The sequence below is a fragment of the Erpetoichthys calabaricus genome, chromosome 4 (assembly GCF_900747795.2).
Source record: "Erpetoichthys calabaricus chromosome 4, fErpCal1.3, whole genome shotgun sequence".
In the NCBI taxonomy this organism is placed as follows: Eukaryota; Metazoa; Chordata; class Cladistia; order Polypteriformes; family Polypteridae; genus Erpetoichthys; species Erpetoichthys calabaricus.
In genome coordinates, this window is record NC_041397.2 from 116,467,240 (window position 1) to 116,483,687 (window position 16,448).

Here is a 16,448-nt window from a genome sequence, read left to right on the forward strand (position 1 = left end):
CAGAATGTGTTTTCAAAGATTTCCTCTTCAAATTAGTGTAAATTACAGTGTATTTCTTAGAAATGTTACTTTCTTTAAAAAAATAAAAATGAATACTGCTGAACAAAAAAAAAAGATTGCAGGTTAAACTTTTCCCACAGTAATTCAGTCAGTCCTCGTTTAACAACAAATTCTCAGAATGCACTATCATAAAATTGTTTAGACTGTCATCATCAATTTTACAAAATAAACAGCTTCAGCAATTCATCCAACTGTACAGTCACAAAATGCTATACAATATGGACTAAGTTACACAATTAGGCAGTATTATAGAGAGTAGCTACCTGTAGGTAGCATATTAAATTGTTTAATCTGAACCTGTAGAGTAAAAATGAGAATATAAATGCATTCAGTCAGAGAGTAAGACATTTTAAAAAGATGTCCTGGACAATGCAAAAGACAACAGTGCACATAAGGACTGGGTATCTTTAGAGGTCTCCGTATTGACAGAAGAAGGTTGTCAGCATGAGCAATGCAAGATAATGGAGGTCTGAGGCAGCTGCTTTAACCAATTCACACAAATTTCAAAATATATTTTAAATCCCAAAGTCTCTCAGTTCTTACACTGCACAATCAAATCAGATCTTGGATTTTTAATTAAAATGACATTTGACCTTCTCATAACTTATGGTGAGCAGTTGTTTATTACTGACTAATACTGATGAGCACACCCCAAAGAGTTTACTTCACTGAGTTTGGTGAAATCATGGAAATGTTCAGGTACTTTGCTAAACTCCGCAAAATGCATTAAAGTCAATGGAGAAGGTGGAATTAAACTAGTTTTGAGTGGCTTTTAATTGCACAATGGCCTTTTAAGTGTCCCTGATAGCTAGGGAAGTACCTACCAAATATGCTGGACCAGTTATTGTGGCCACAAGTATGACCTGAGCTGTAAAACAGCAGTGCTAACCACTGTACTACTGAGCCTGAAACACCAAATGACACAGATGGAATGATAACCACAAACAAATGGCTACAAACTAACAATAAGTAAAAATATAACTAACATCACACTCAGTGGGGCATACACTGGCTGTACCATATAGTGGCAGTGTTCTATTGTTGTTTCCTATGTATCTGTGAAGATGCTTTGCATGTTTTTCTGCCATCAAGAAGAAATAAAAAACCTTGTAAATAGTAATACATATTTTGTTATTATTATTTCACAGGGTGTCCTTTATTTTTTGAGGGCTCCTTTAAGGCTTCTTTTGAGATTGTAGCTGGACAAATGGCTAATTTTGCATGCAAGTTAGTCATGTGGGGCTGGCTGCCAACACAGGGATCAGTGTTATATATCCGGTGGCAGTACTCATTATGGTCCGCTAACGTACCCCTCAAATGAAAATGCTGCAAGTCTGTTTTTTTTAAACACATGTGGGATGGAAAACTGAGTAGAGCACTGATTGGGTTGTGATATCATTCATGCGTGAAGCAGATCAACAATCATCTTACAGTATTCATGCGTGAAAGTTCTGCACATTGCTACTACAGTTCTGTTGTGACATGCTCACCTTGAAAACCATCATGGAGCCGCATGGCAAATTTCCAGAAAAATATTCAGTGTACAAGGTCACCAGTGGGCATAGTATATTCACTGTGGATAAAAACTTTGGTGAATTTCACCAATCAACACTACTGACTACCCAAGTAAAAATACAAAATATGACTCCAACAGAGTCTAGTAAGATTTAAAGGTCGGATTCTACAGAAATGTTAGTTACAGAGTTACAGAACGTTGAAAGCAGGGAACAGGGAAGAAACATATTGCAACTATGTGTAAGAAAATGCTCTTTGCATGGGACAAATGCAGGATGTAGTCAACCCAGTTGTAAAATGACATGTAAAATAATAAAATGGTTGTGGATGCTTCAATGGATCTATTCTTTTAATTGTTGTTTTGTAGGAAACAATGCAACTGCCAGATAATGAATAACTCATGATAACATAACAACACATAAATTATTCAATCCATTACGGTGTATATGACATATGTAACCTAGTAGTTGACTCTGTAATTTGCTCTCACTGGGCCACTGATGAAGATGTAAAACTTCATTACGAGTTACTTGAAAGTTATTTACAGTATCGTCTCCATCATCTTACTGCATCTGCCCACATGCACACCGTTCTTCCAGGCCCAGCTCTTCATAAACATCGCTCCACTTCTCCTGCTACTTGTGTGTGTATGCATAATTAAAAAAGAAAAAGTAACAGAATCCTTTGATTGTACTTTTTCGACTTATTTTTTTACATCTGAACAGATGTAAATGTTTTTCCAAGATCCTTAATTCACATAATGACTGCATCTCATTATTTCTATCAGGAGCTGATGACTGCTTTCCCCTGGTCTATGATAGTGTACCTAGGGTTGAGTTTGCCTTCATTGGCACTAAGACTCATTAAGCACCTGCAACTGAACACTCTCTCTTGGTCTCAGAGCTAAAACTCAAACAAAGCTAAAGAAGATCTTCTGTAATCAAGGCAGATTTCAGTTTACATGAGAGAAAATCACCATCATCAAACACTGAGTTTGACATATGCCCTCTTTACAATGGCCATAATGATCAAGATGCTGAGAAATTAGTTCACGCTTTTGTTTTCAGTCCTCTCAGGACTACCCAAAAAAGACATCAATCGATTGCAACTAAGAATGCAGCTGCTAGAATCTTAACTAGGAAAAGAAAATGGAGCACATCTCTCCAGTTTTGATGTCACTACATTGGTTAGCTGTGTCATTTAGAATTGACTTTAAAATACTGCTTATGGTTTACAAAGCCTTAAATAATCTTGCTCCATCCTATATTTCAGAATGTCATTCACCTTACACTCCAAATCGCAACATTAGATCTTCAAATGCTTATAATTCCAAAAGCTAAACTTAAAAGAAGTGGTGAGGTGGCCTTCTGCTGTTATGCACCTAAAATCTGCAATAGCTTGCCAATAGGAATTCACCAGGCTAATACAGTGGAGCACTTTAAAAAACTGCTAAAACCACATTACTTTAACATGGCTTTCTTATAACTTCATTTTAGTGTAACTCTGATATTCTGTATATACATTTAATTATCTTTTTTTTTTCTTGGCTCCACAATCCGTACTAACCCCCTAACCCCTACCCCCCCCTTTCTGGTTTTCTATGGTGGCGATCTGTGCCACCACCACCCGATCAAAACACCTTGATGTCTCTACATCGATGGATTAAAGGCCAGAAGTCCACATGACCATCATCATCATGTTCCTCCATGAGAACCCTGAATACTATGAGGACTGATTGAGGTCATTTATGTTGGGTAGAATGCCTAGAGGGGGCTGGGTGGTCTCGTAGCCTTGGAACCCCTGCAGATTTTTTTTTCTCCAGCCTTGTGGAGTTTTTTTTTTTTTTTCCTGCCCTCCCTGGCAATCGGACCTTACTTTTATTCTATGTTAATTAGTGTTCCCTTATTTTAATTCTTATTTATTTTGTCTTCTTTCTCTTTCTTCATCATGTAAAGCACTTTGAGCTGCATCATTTGTATGAAAATGCGCTATATAAATAAATGTTGTTGTTGCCATTCTTGGTAAAGGGTAACCCTGTTTTTGAATTCATTGAATATAAGATATGTCTGTCACAGCAAGTGCTCCAATCAAGATGGACTGGACTTTGGATCTTAACTCATAGACCCATGAAGACTGAATGTGCAAACAGCCAAGTCAACTAGCTAAACATTTTTTTACAGCACCTTGTATTTAATCCACAAAAAACTATATGTGGTTACAAAATAGTAGACTCAAACATTAAACTTTATTGTAATACTGTAAACAGTATGGAGAAGATAAATCTTTTGGCAGCTTCATTACTATTAAATCTACTCTTTCCTAATCTTAAACAAACACAAAATCCTCAGATGCCCCTGAAAATTGTTTTCAACATCTATAGCCTTTGCCTTCCATTCTGGACATCAAGCCTGCCTTTTGTTTGGGTTACACCATGTCAACAGGTATTCTATATTTATAAAACACATTTTAAACAAATCCCTAATTATCTGTATTTACATAAAGCACAACCTTTTATCACATTTTAAATTTTATGTATTCCCAGTAAAATACAGTGTCTGTAAAAAAGAAACTTACGAGCACCAGTAGAAATGACACTTGTTGCTCCAGCTTCTGGTTTTGCTTTCAATTGCTGAAGTAAAATACTGATTGTTTTCCAATCAGAGCGCAGATCTTCAAGTTTACCCTGCATAACAAAAAAATAAAATGATAACAATCCATATATACACACTCATGCAAAACGCACACACAAACGCTAGCTGGCCTGGTGCATGATAAATCTTGGAGTATTGGTCTAGCATTTAAATCTACGAACAGAAACCTCATCTAGACTTCCTTTGACTGTAGTTGCTTGATGAACAAAAATTGTTACATATTTTACATACTGTATATACTGTGTGCATAAATATTGTATATACTGTATGTTTTATAGATATGCATTTAAATTTATTGCATGTCATATAAATGTTTAGGGACCTTTTTTAATTGGATGTTAAATTAATAAATCATGAACTTGAAATGTGTACTTTATTATTCTTACTCCAATAAGAAAAAATAAAACTTGTATAGCATTTGAGCTTTATTTAGAACATGTCTGAAGTGAAAGAATTCCTTCAGGCATTATCCTTCTTTCAAATGCAGATTCGGTGCATACAGAGTTCATGGTGGTTATTAGGACTGAACTATGTGTAAATAATCTCCACAGAGAGTAGATCCATATCCAAGATATTTTTCCTGGCAGGCTGAAATTTAGGATACCATATACACTACATAACAATTGGGAATACTACACATTTTCAAGAAAACAAGCCAAAGCTCTTGGACTCATGTTTACTTTATGGTACAAGTCCACTTTTGTTTGAGTTTAACTAAATCTTACACTTTCCTGACTAGTAGTCCTAACAGCTTGCACATCTAAGGTGTGATACAAAAGTTTCTTTACAGACACTGAATAATTTAGTACAAAAAAAATGAAAAATCTGTAACTGCAGTCTTGAATGTTTAAAATGTAACAGCATGAAAAGTAAATACGGATATCACAGAGCGTTTAGAAATGTGTTTACATTCAAAGTCTTGCATCAACATCCCTAGGCCTGCTCCTCACATACCCTGTAAAATGTTGTATATATTTAATAGAACTAGGTGTTTCACATCAAAATAAATGCAGAGTATATTGTTTTGTAGCATGAATACGACTTGGTACCATGGAACTAGAAAAGTGTGTTGTAAATTAGATTTAATATTTACATTGTAAAATTGTTGACTTGGTCTCAGCTGGAATATTTTGTTAAGATGAGATCAATGGGATATTAGATGTTGGTAATGAAACATAAATCGTGTCACACACACATGCTTAGGAGAGAACTTCTAGGCTTATTGACTTGCAATTCCACCCCACTGCCTCCTAATGCCTCTCTCTCCTATCTTCTGCAGACCCAGAGAATCGTGGGTAAAATGAAGTGATACCACTTCAGCTTTTCAGGAGCCTGTTCCCAGCCTTTCTACTTCATCGACTTCATAACCAGCACCACCACCTTCTTTCCCCAGTCTAGTCAGAGGCTTCCATCAGTAAAGATGTATTTTTGAGAAAGCCTTTCTTGTAATCAAATACTACAGTAATACGGGGATCACCATTCAGTGCCCAAACTCTTTACCTTTGTTTGTATTATTAAAATGAAAATGGAGAATAATGCTGTAACATTTTTCTGATCATTTGTGAAAAAATATTATAAGTTGAAGAAATACTGGATAAAGGTGATTTTAAGAAATGTCCGAAAACAGTTAAAAACAAGGCAGTCAAAGATTCACTTGCAGGATGTTGAGAACAGCACTCCTGCTACAATAATAGTGTAACACTGGAAAGTGATCTGTTTTTTACACAGTTGAAGAAATCATAGTATATTTGGTGGACATTTTTAAAAGATACAAAACCAATACTGTATATTTATGGAACTTGGGAAAATGAAATGTTGCTTTTTAGCTTGTAGTTGGTGTCTACATTCGATTCTTTCTGGCTGCCAAAATGAATGTAATTGTATACACTGTTGTGAAAACATTGAATTTCAGTAAATTACCTTCTGTCATTTTAACATTTCTGATTGTGCTGTTTTATATTTATAAAAATTAACAGTCTGTAAACTTTACAATATGTCCTAATGGACTTGTTCTTCATTAAGGAAGGAATCAAGATACAGTACATTAAAGTTTAGTAAGATCAGTCAGTACTGTGTACTTAATAGGGTGCCATGAAGCATTAGTGAACCATCCAGCCATATTTTGAGCCCACTTTATTCCAGCCCAGGATTCAAGGAAGTTAGAACTAATGCCACCGAAAGCAAAGCAGAAATCAAATCAAGATGAGATGCTATTTATTGCATTTATCACATTTACAATCACACACATTCACAGTCACTTCACAATCACCAATCAATCTTACATGCTGGTCACTGGAGTGTGTAATACATAGAAAAAAAGAGACACAAACACTGGGATAATGTGCCAGCTGCACAAACAGAGTGATTGTAGCAGGAACCTAATCTAGGTCCCTGGGACGATGAAATAGAAGCAGCAATATTAACCACTGGACCAATGTAGTCCCCATAGAGCAGCTTTTTACTTGTTTTCTATATGGACAATACAATTAAGATCGGACACTATTATATTATTAAGCTAATTAAATATAAAACACAACCAGATTATTATACCAAGAGAAAACTAAATTTCATTACAAATGTGAAGCCTGTTGTCATCTACATGACAATTCTTCAGTAACCAAGAAGTGTATGTCAGTATCTCCATTTAATTAGAGATAACATAACCAGTAACATAAGGTAGATTAGCACATTACACAAAGTAAAAATCATAAGTATACTTCACAAAAACAAAAAAAACGTAATTATGCCTAACTGAAAAATAAGTGCTAAATTAAAAAGGGAAAAAAAGTTGAATTATGTTATTTAATTAACTATCTTCTTTGACATTGGCAACAAGTAATACCTTCACAGAACATAACTGTTCAACTTTGAGCTCCACAAGAGTTTTGCCTGTACCCAAGGAGATATCAGAACCTCTCTAGTCTAAGTGATGCTTGTTCAAGACTGCAGTCAAGAAGTGTGCTAAAAGGAGTCAGTCGGGTCTCAGGTCTTTTCCTAGAATTTGTTGGTGGTTAAGGTAGTATTTTTAAAGCTTTCCTGATCACAGGCGTATTTTTGTAAGTTTAGAAATAAACTTGATCCATTAGGCTTAAAAGTAAAGACAGAGGTAAAACATTTAGGGGTAATTATTGATTCTGACCTAAATTTTAATCACATATTAATCGGATCACTAGGACAGCATTTCTTTACTTAAGAAATATAGCAAAAATTAGATCCCTTACAACTTTTCAAGATGCTGAAAAATTAGTTCACGCTTTTGCTTTTAGTCGACTAGATTACTGTAACGCACTCCTCTCAGGACTACCCAAAAAACACATCAATTGATTGCAACTAGTGCAGAATGCAGCTGCCATAATCTAACTAGGAAAAGAAAATCAGAGAATATCTCTCCAGTTTTGATGTCAATACACTACCCATACCATTTACAATTGACTTTAAAATACTGCTTATGGTTTACAAAGCCTTAAATAATCTCGCTCCATCTAATACTTCGGAATGCCTCTCACCTTGCACTCCAAATCGTAACCTTAGATTTTCAGATGAGTGTTTGCTTATAATTCCCAGAGCTAAACTTAAAAGAAGTGGTGAGGCAGCCTTCTGCTGTTATGCACCTAAAATCTGGAATAGCTTACTGATAGACATTCGGCAGGCTAATACGGTAGAGCATTTTAAGAAACTGCTAAAAACCCATTATTTTAATATGGCTTTCTTATAGCTTCATTTTGGTATAACCCTGATATTCTGTATATGAATTTTATTATCATTTTTATCATGGCTCCATAATCTGTACTAACCCTTACTTTCTCTGCTGTTCTTTTTCTGGTATTCTGTGGTGGCGATCTACACCACCACCACCACCACCAGATCAAGGCACCATGCAGTCCTTACATTGATGGATTGAAGGCCAGATTTCCACATGACCGTCAACATCTAATTCTTACACGTGAATCCTGAAAACCATGAGGACTGATTTAGATCATTTGTGTTAGGTAGAATGTCTAGAGGGGGCTGGACAGTCTTGTGGCCTTGGAACCCCTGCAGATTTTGTTTATTTCCCCAGCCCTCTGGTGTTTTTTTTTTTTGTTTTTTTCTGTCCTCCCTGGCCATCAGACCTTACTTTATTCTTTGTTACTCAGTATTGCCTAATCTTATATTTTTGTTTTTTTTCTTTCTTCATCTTGTAAAGCACTTTGAGCTACATCATTTGTATGAAAACATGCTATATAAATAAATGATGTTGTTGTTGAATGATAATGGTAGACTAAGAATGATCAAGTGACCATGCACCACATTGAAAGAAGTTCAGAGGTGTAACTGAGATTGACTTTAGCTCCAAGATTATCCAGGGAATGCCAAATATCCCCAAGAATAATATTTGAGGAAAGTGAAGAAAGGGTTGCCATACTCAGCTTGTTGCTAACAAGAATAAGCAGCATGGTTGACTGAATAAAATTTTTAATTTAAATTTACTTACAACATTTCAAAAAATATTGGGTGGAGACTGACATGATTCCACATGTTACTATGAATGAAAGGTCTTTAAAATATATTAACTTTTCTCAAATGAATTTAGTAACTTTTTATACTGTAAACTGGAGCTTTTTCTGTGACATGTTGTACAGAGTCCTTAGCATTTATGACATCACGAGGCACCTAAATCTCTGGCCAAACTGGGCATAAGAACATTTAAAAGTAACTATTGTTATTTAGCATGTTTGTACATGCTTTTCAGCAAACAAACTAGAGCTATACTGTATTTTGTACCCAGTTATGAATTTTATTAAAAATTATTTGTAGCAAAGTCAAACTTAAATAATTAATTAAATGTAGCCCACAATAATATAGATTTACTGCTAAATTAAAGTTTTAATTATCAGACGCAAATTATGACCTTTAATTTTGCCGCTATGATGTTGCTGAGTTGTTTAAAATGACCAGCTCAGTTTATTACACCTATCAATACCAAAGCACATCCCATTAATGGTAGATTAAAACATTGTGATGTCAACTACCAAACAATGAATTTTGCCACCATTATTTCATAGACAACTTTTCTTAAGATAACCTATAAATTCAGGATGCATGCAGTACACCAGTGGTTCTCAAGTCCAGTCCTGGTGGTCCACTGTGGCCGTAAGGTTTTGTTCCAACCAGTTTCACAATCAGACAATCATTTTACCCCTAATTGTGCTCATTGTTTAATCCACTGCTTTCTTTTATTCAGCATTCAGAAAAGCACCGTACTGTGTGATTTAAATTAGGGATTATTGTAGGTTTCCAAAAATTTTTAATACTTAACTCTCTTCTGTCAGCTTCCTATTAATTCCCCCTTTTGCCTGTGGAGACTGCTCCCGTAAGCCTACTTTAAAAATGTCAATTAATGATGAGCACAGTAGACTCCAGGGCAAATTACACTGAATGCATAAAATTAATAATGTCTTAAATAACCAGAACACCTGAATAGTGGAATACAAATAATGATCATTATGATGATGAAAATCTTAAAAAACAAAAAAAAAGAGTAAATTATCCCCATGTGTAACATACATAAACATTTGCTATATTCCAATAAAAGTTCATCAAACATTTTTTTAATTTCTGGATTGATACTAATATATAGAAACTGATACTAATATATAGAAACTGGGAAATAAAATCTTGTTTAATAAGGCAGGAGTGCAATTAGGGTGGCACGGTGGCGCAGTGGGTAGCGCTGCTGCCTTGCAGTTGGGTGATCTGGGGACCTGGGTTCGCTTCCCGGGTCCTCCCTGCGTGGAGTTTGCATGTTCTCCCTGTGTCTGTGTGGGTTTCCTCCGGGCGCTCCGGTTTCCTCCCACAGTCCAAAGACATGCTGGTTAGGTGGATTGGTGATTCTAAATTGGCCCTAGTGGGTGTGTTTGTGTGTGTCCTGCGGTGGGTTGGCACTCTACCCGGGATTGGTTCCTGCCCTGTGTTGGCTGGGATTGGCTCCAGCAGACCCCCGTGACCCTGTGTTCGGATTCAGCGGGTTGGAAAATGGATGGATGGAGTGCAATTAAAAGAAGAAGTAGGATGGGACAAAAGCCTGCAGCCACAGTGACCCCTACAGAACACGACTTGAGAAGTACTGCAATATGCCGCAGTGCTTGGGAAGGCAGTTAAAAGTTAACACATTTCTTGGTAACATATTGAAGCAGAGATAAAACATGAATGTCACACATACAAATTTAGTTTTTTACTGTATTAACCAAAACTTTTCACAGAAAAATACATAGATTGAACAAAGAAGATGTAATACTGGCCAGTGCAGTGGTTGGTGCTGCTGGCTCATAGTTCTATAGGCCTTGGTTCAAATCCCACCTTAATGGCTGCCTTTGTGAAGTTAACGTATTCTATAGTTGACTTTGTGAGTACACTGATTTTCTTTCTACATTTCAAACATGTGCATGATAGGTTAATTGACAACTGTAAACTGCATTGGTATGATTGAGTGTTTGTGAGTGACTGAATGTGTCCTAAAGTGGTAGAAAGATTCAATGTTGGACCCCCTGTTTCACGTAGCACTGCCTGGAGAGGTGCTCCCCATGACCCTGACATGAGTAAGAGGGTTACAAAACAAGAGGAAAGGTGCATGGATAGTTTTAATAAGAAATAATAACACATTCAAACATGTAACAGAATAATTTCACTGTTATCCTCTGGAATAGTAATTAGCAAGGTATCTTTGTAAAAGCCTTCCATTCACTGATGGCTTAAATTTTTCTTTACTTTCAATTCTAAAATATATATATATATTTTTTGGCGGACATTATTTATTGGAGTGCTGTCTGTGAGGGACTGTTAATGCTCACAGGTTATCAGGTTAACTGGAAACTCTAAACCAGCCTTGTATAATTGTTGTTGTACACACAAAGTCTTTTAGAGCAGTACCACAAAGCTCAAGGTAAACACTAACACTGGCCAAGGTACTAGTCCATGCCAAGGCACGCTCATGCACACACACTTGCATTGCTGCAGGTTTCGTTGAGAATAATTAACTAATCTAGCATTCACAGCCCTGGCAGGAAACACACACAGAATTTGCAAAATCCAAACAAACTGCAATCAGTTGTGAAATGCACACTCGGTATGTTGAATCCATGAGGCAGACATATAATCTTATATATAAACGTCTACGCATGGAAGTGTGTGCGTCTGCCTAGGAGTGAGAGGTGGAGTCAGGGTAAGGGCTCCTCCTCTGAGGAAACAGAAAACTCGTTTAGCTGCTAATAACACAAGCAAGACCAGCACGTCAGCAAAATGAAACCTCAGAAGAAAGACAAAGTCGCTTAGCTACTAACATCAGAAAAATGGTATCCCTTTTACTTTTCCTCCCGCCCCTAATGCACAAATGATGCGAACAAGTCGGTAAAACGAATCCTCCTAGGAGAGAGATGCCCAGAGTTGTTCCTTTCAAGTACCTGACATCACTACATTTCAATTTTTTTTCCTGACGATTTCAATGGTTTCTAGGACCCCGGGCTTTTTACAGCATGGGCTTACACAGTTAGTACAATATAATCATAAATAAAAAGTGGGCTGGCATGCCAGCCAGGATTGGTCCCAATTCTCTTAACTGGCCAGGAGGCCAATATAACAGAGAGATTAGGGGAATCTCCGTTTCAAAGCTGTATCTCTCCCAACTTGCTAGATGGCAGCATCCCTAGGCTTCGGGAACCCATTCAAATACCTGCAGGGAATGCTGGGGCAGTCCTGCTGGGGTCTGTGGGAGAAGACAAAAGAGAAATAGAGAACTGTGCTTGCATGTGCCATTTTTGGTGCCTTTCTGTAAGATATTATTGTCAATAAACCTTTTATTTATACCAGGACTTGTGTCTGTGAGGTTGTATTTAGGGTCTGGGGTGCTACAATGCCTCCTAGTTGTCACAAAAGAAAAGGGAGCTTCAAATGGTAATGCTATAATGAAATATTTTGGGATAAAAATGCATAAAACTGAAGGAGACTAGAAAAGTTTAATTTTTTTAAAGATTGCACCAGGGAATGGAAAGTACCTGGGGGAAATGACAATGGCAAGATCAGAAAACAGGTTGAAGAATCTTAACTAAACCAAGACACCAAACGCAAAACACTAAACAGGAAAAACATTTTAACTAAGGAGATATTTGCACAGAGTCCTAAACTAAATTGTGTTTTTTTCCTCCTAACTAGCTGAAAATAAGTATTTTTTCAATAAGATCCAACATTAACATAATTACTGCTATGTGACACCATCTTATGTACGTGGAGCATGATTTCACAACCTATCATATGATCCCCAAGTCATCTGGGTGGCAGTTCCATAGGAACCACAAACAACATGGCTGAAGCCTCACAAAGACACCACAAAATTGGCGATTGCAGTAGAATATATTCCATAATAGAGCTTTGATGATGTCATAGGTTTCAGGGAAGCTACAAGGCATGGTTTCCATAGGTAAGTCACCTTTACAACTTAATTGGCCCCGATCTTTCTTACCTAGCTTTCCTGAGAAGGGAAGTGAATACTGTCCTGCAGGGAATACATTCGATAAGCCAGCATTTCACTTGAAATTCAGCACAGAAGACTTAAAAAATGTCACTTGTATTTACATACAGCACACATACACCTACACAAACGAATCATGCTTGCAATGTTTAAGGTATGTTATGTAAATGTTTAAGATTTTTTTATTAAATATATATATATATATATAGGGCGGCACGGTGGCGCAGTGGGTAGCGCTGCTGCCTCGCAGTTGGGAGACCTGGGTTCGCTTCCCGGGTCCTCCCTGCGTGGAGTTTGCATGTTCTCCCCGTGTCTGCATGGGTTTCCTCCGGGCGCTCTGGTTTCCTCCCACAGTCCAAAGACATGCAGGTTAGGTAGATTAGTGATTCTAATTTGGCCCTAGTGTGTGCTTGGTGTGTGGGTGTGTTTGTGTGTGTCCTGCGGTGGGTTGGCACCCTGCCCGGGATTGGTTCCTGCCTTGTGCCCTGTGTTGGCTGGGATTGGCTCCAGCAGACCCCCGTGACCCTGTGTTCGGATTCAGCGGGTTGGAAAATGGATGGATGGATATATATATATATATATATATATATATATATATATATATATATATATATATATATATAATGGACTTGGTTTTATTATAGCTTATTTGCATAATATGCATATAAAAATGAATTATTTACAAAGAGAGGGCTTAGTGCCATTTGGATGGTCTTTTTTCTAGCACATGTGAGATCCACTTGGTTTTGCAGTTCCCTATAAGGAAGGAGTGAGAGAAATGAGGCTAGAAAAGAATCAGCACCTCAGTAACTCCTGTTTTGTATGTATATTTATTAGCGGTCTGATTTCTAACCCTTGGATGTTGAACTAGGATAGTTTTAATTTGTCAGATACCAAGGCAAAAAGATCATAAAGGGCTCAAGGTATTTTAAGCATTTAATTAGTAAAACCTTTCATATTCTTAAACACAAATTTCATATTACAGAAAAATGCATGCCATTGTGACATATGCTAGATTTACCTCTTATATTTTACATAAAACGGAAATGCAACATACTGTAAAAGATAGAAACAAATCTTTAGCTATATTCAAACTAGAGAAACTCTTATTGTCAGCTGCTTCAGTGCACAAGCTGAAACTAGCCTAACTCTGAGTGACTGAAACTAAAAAATGACTAATGACACTGTCATTTTGCAGCTCTTATCTGAGGAAATGGTAGCTGGCAGACTGTAATTGACCTCTTGTCTTCTTGTCCATGGCAATTACCTTATGCTAAAATGAGTGACCAAATTCTGAGTTGCTAAAATGGTTTTCATTAAACCAGAAATAATAAACTGATGAAGCAAACACTCCATTCCAAAGGCAATGGGTGTTGTGTTTGGAAGGGAAGTTAATTTATTCTATTCTAATGATGTAAAATTGGCAAAATAATCTGCAACACTGTCAAATCATCTGTCACTTGACATTTATCAAAAAGTTATTACTAATAATGATGGGCAAGTATATTAGATGTAGTTACTTTTGAGGAGAGATAAAAACATAGCAAGGTCTATCAGAAATATATCTAGTGACTGATCATGGCAATGAGCTTTGGACTGCGCTTCAAAATCTGACAGAAATGGTAAAGTGAATGTGCTATCAGTTTACAAAACTGTTATAAGGTAGTAGGATAACTTGACAGGTACTTCAAAGGAAGTTTTACCTTTCATATTACACTAAAGACATGTGGAGACAAATCAGATTATCTCATTCACATGCACTGCACAATATGTGAATGTGGAAATGAAATATAGATTAAAGGAGCTGAGAACAAAAACATTGTTCGTCAAATATAAAAATGCTAAAAATATAATCAGTGGTATTTACCTTGCACTGATATCTTTCTTATTATAAAATTTGCTAAAATGGGAAAACAATATACTGCATGGTAAAATAAATGGTAGTTATATTTAGTTCATCCTATCTATACATTTATAATTAAACATGCTAGTGCAAAACCATTGTGTTTAGGAATTAGTTAAGGTAAAGATTAAATACTTTTAAAATGATACCAAAGACCCTGGATTACTCAGGGAGCAATAGGAAAAAAATTATTTAAAAAAAAATCATGAAAGAACTTTTGTGTTGATCATTGTTGATTTCTACATCAACCTGAATAAATGTTTTAAAGTCAATGATGAAAAGTTTGAAAGTAAGAATTCTGAGAGCAGTAAATCCAATCTTCCATTTTCTGAGCCATTTCATAGTAAACATGCACTGTGAGTATCCAAGCTGTGTTTGTAAACAGAGAATTTGAAAAGTTTGAAAAGAAGGCAAACAAGTCTCTGATTTCACTCAATTATCAATTGATTTTTAAACATTCACAGTTCTGTTCGGTGACATTTAATCCATGGCTTATTCAGACACAACAGGGCACGACACAGAAATCACTCTAGACAAAATAATGACCAAGTGCAGACAAGTTCAGATGGGCCTAGCTTGTAGTGCAAAATTAGGAAACTGAAACTAGAGTAATAAAAATTAAAAAAGAATAAATAATTAGATATTTGCTATGCTGCATGTCTTTGTGATTAACACATGTGTCTAGTAAGTTTATTAATCAGCTACTCCTTCCATATGAAGATCCAATTTGGGACTCACAGTAAAACTTTGTAGGGTAAATGTGACTATACTGTAACTGCAAGAAAATCATTCTGCAATGCATAGTTAGTATAGCTAACTTACCGTGAAAACCTGTCTCCCTTACCTGAAAAACCTAAGAACATATTTGTAACAGAATAATAAAGTAACTTTAAAGTTAGTGACAGGGTTCACAGCCATTCAGTGTGACATATTTTTGTATGAGCCTCATTTTATACTGTATATCATTTTTAAAATTAAAAAAGTTATTTCTTCACATTTATGGTACTGTATTTATTAATTTGCCACATGAAAATGCATTCTAAAGTGAAGCCTTTTTGTTTCTGTTTAGATATTTAAAATACCTAGCCTGCACTTGTGCTTATAATAGAGGTTAACACTAGAATTACCAGAGCCTACGAAAAAACTCGTATATCCGGCCCACCTTAAATCGCTTCTTAAAACCTTTCTCACCTCTCCGCCAGCGTCTTTTGTCATCTAAATGTACTGATAAAGACAAGCTGCCAGCAGCTGGCTATTCCATCCCCCCAACGACTTAGAACGTAAACAGGCTTTTCCCAGCTCTTGCCTTGATTGATTACCTGGGAGTGAAGTGGAGTTTTAGAGTAGAAATAATAAGATTGTTATTTGAAACACACGCATTTCATATGTGTTGCATTTCTACAGTAATCTGTGTAAACACATTGTTAAAACAGAAACGTGTTATATATTCTAGTAGCAATTGACAAAATGTAGGCATAAACTATATAATGTATGAAGCCTGAAGTCCAAATATCAAAGAAACACTTTCACAAAAGGTACAAAAAAAAGCCACCGCCAAAAAAACCCGCCTTAGTGTGAGACATTGATATGAATTAACTATCGCTGCTTCCGTGGCGTAACAGTATCAGTCGCTGACTGGGAATCAGAAGGTCATGAGTTCGATCCTGCACAACTCCCATTTGAGAAGTGTTCTTATTTTCCAACATGAAAATAAAAGCCTTAAAACCTACAAAACACATCCACTTTGAAACAGCAAAGTTTTGCATTTAAGAAAATTAGCCCTCCTCGTTTCTGAGGTGTGCTTGTGATAACAAAA

At 36.4% G+C, this 16,448-nt stretch overlaps 1 protein-coding gene across 13 annotated transcripts in view; it reads right to left on the minus strand.

Annotated features, from left to right (window-relative positions):
- The window catches only part of dmd (dystrophin), a 2,688,357-nt gene that overhangs the window by 913,662 nt on the left and 1,758,247 nt on the right, over positions 1 to 16,448 (minus strand). For all 13 annotated transcript variants that reach the window (XM_051926236.1, XM_051926244.1, XM_051926242.1 and 10 more), the window contains one exon: positions 4,150 to 4,258. In XM_051926236.1, the coding sequence (XP_051782196.1) occupies positions 4,150 to 4,258 (109 nt within the window). The remainder of the gene's footprint in view (positions 1 to 4,149; positions 4,259 to 16,448) is intronic.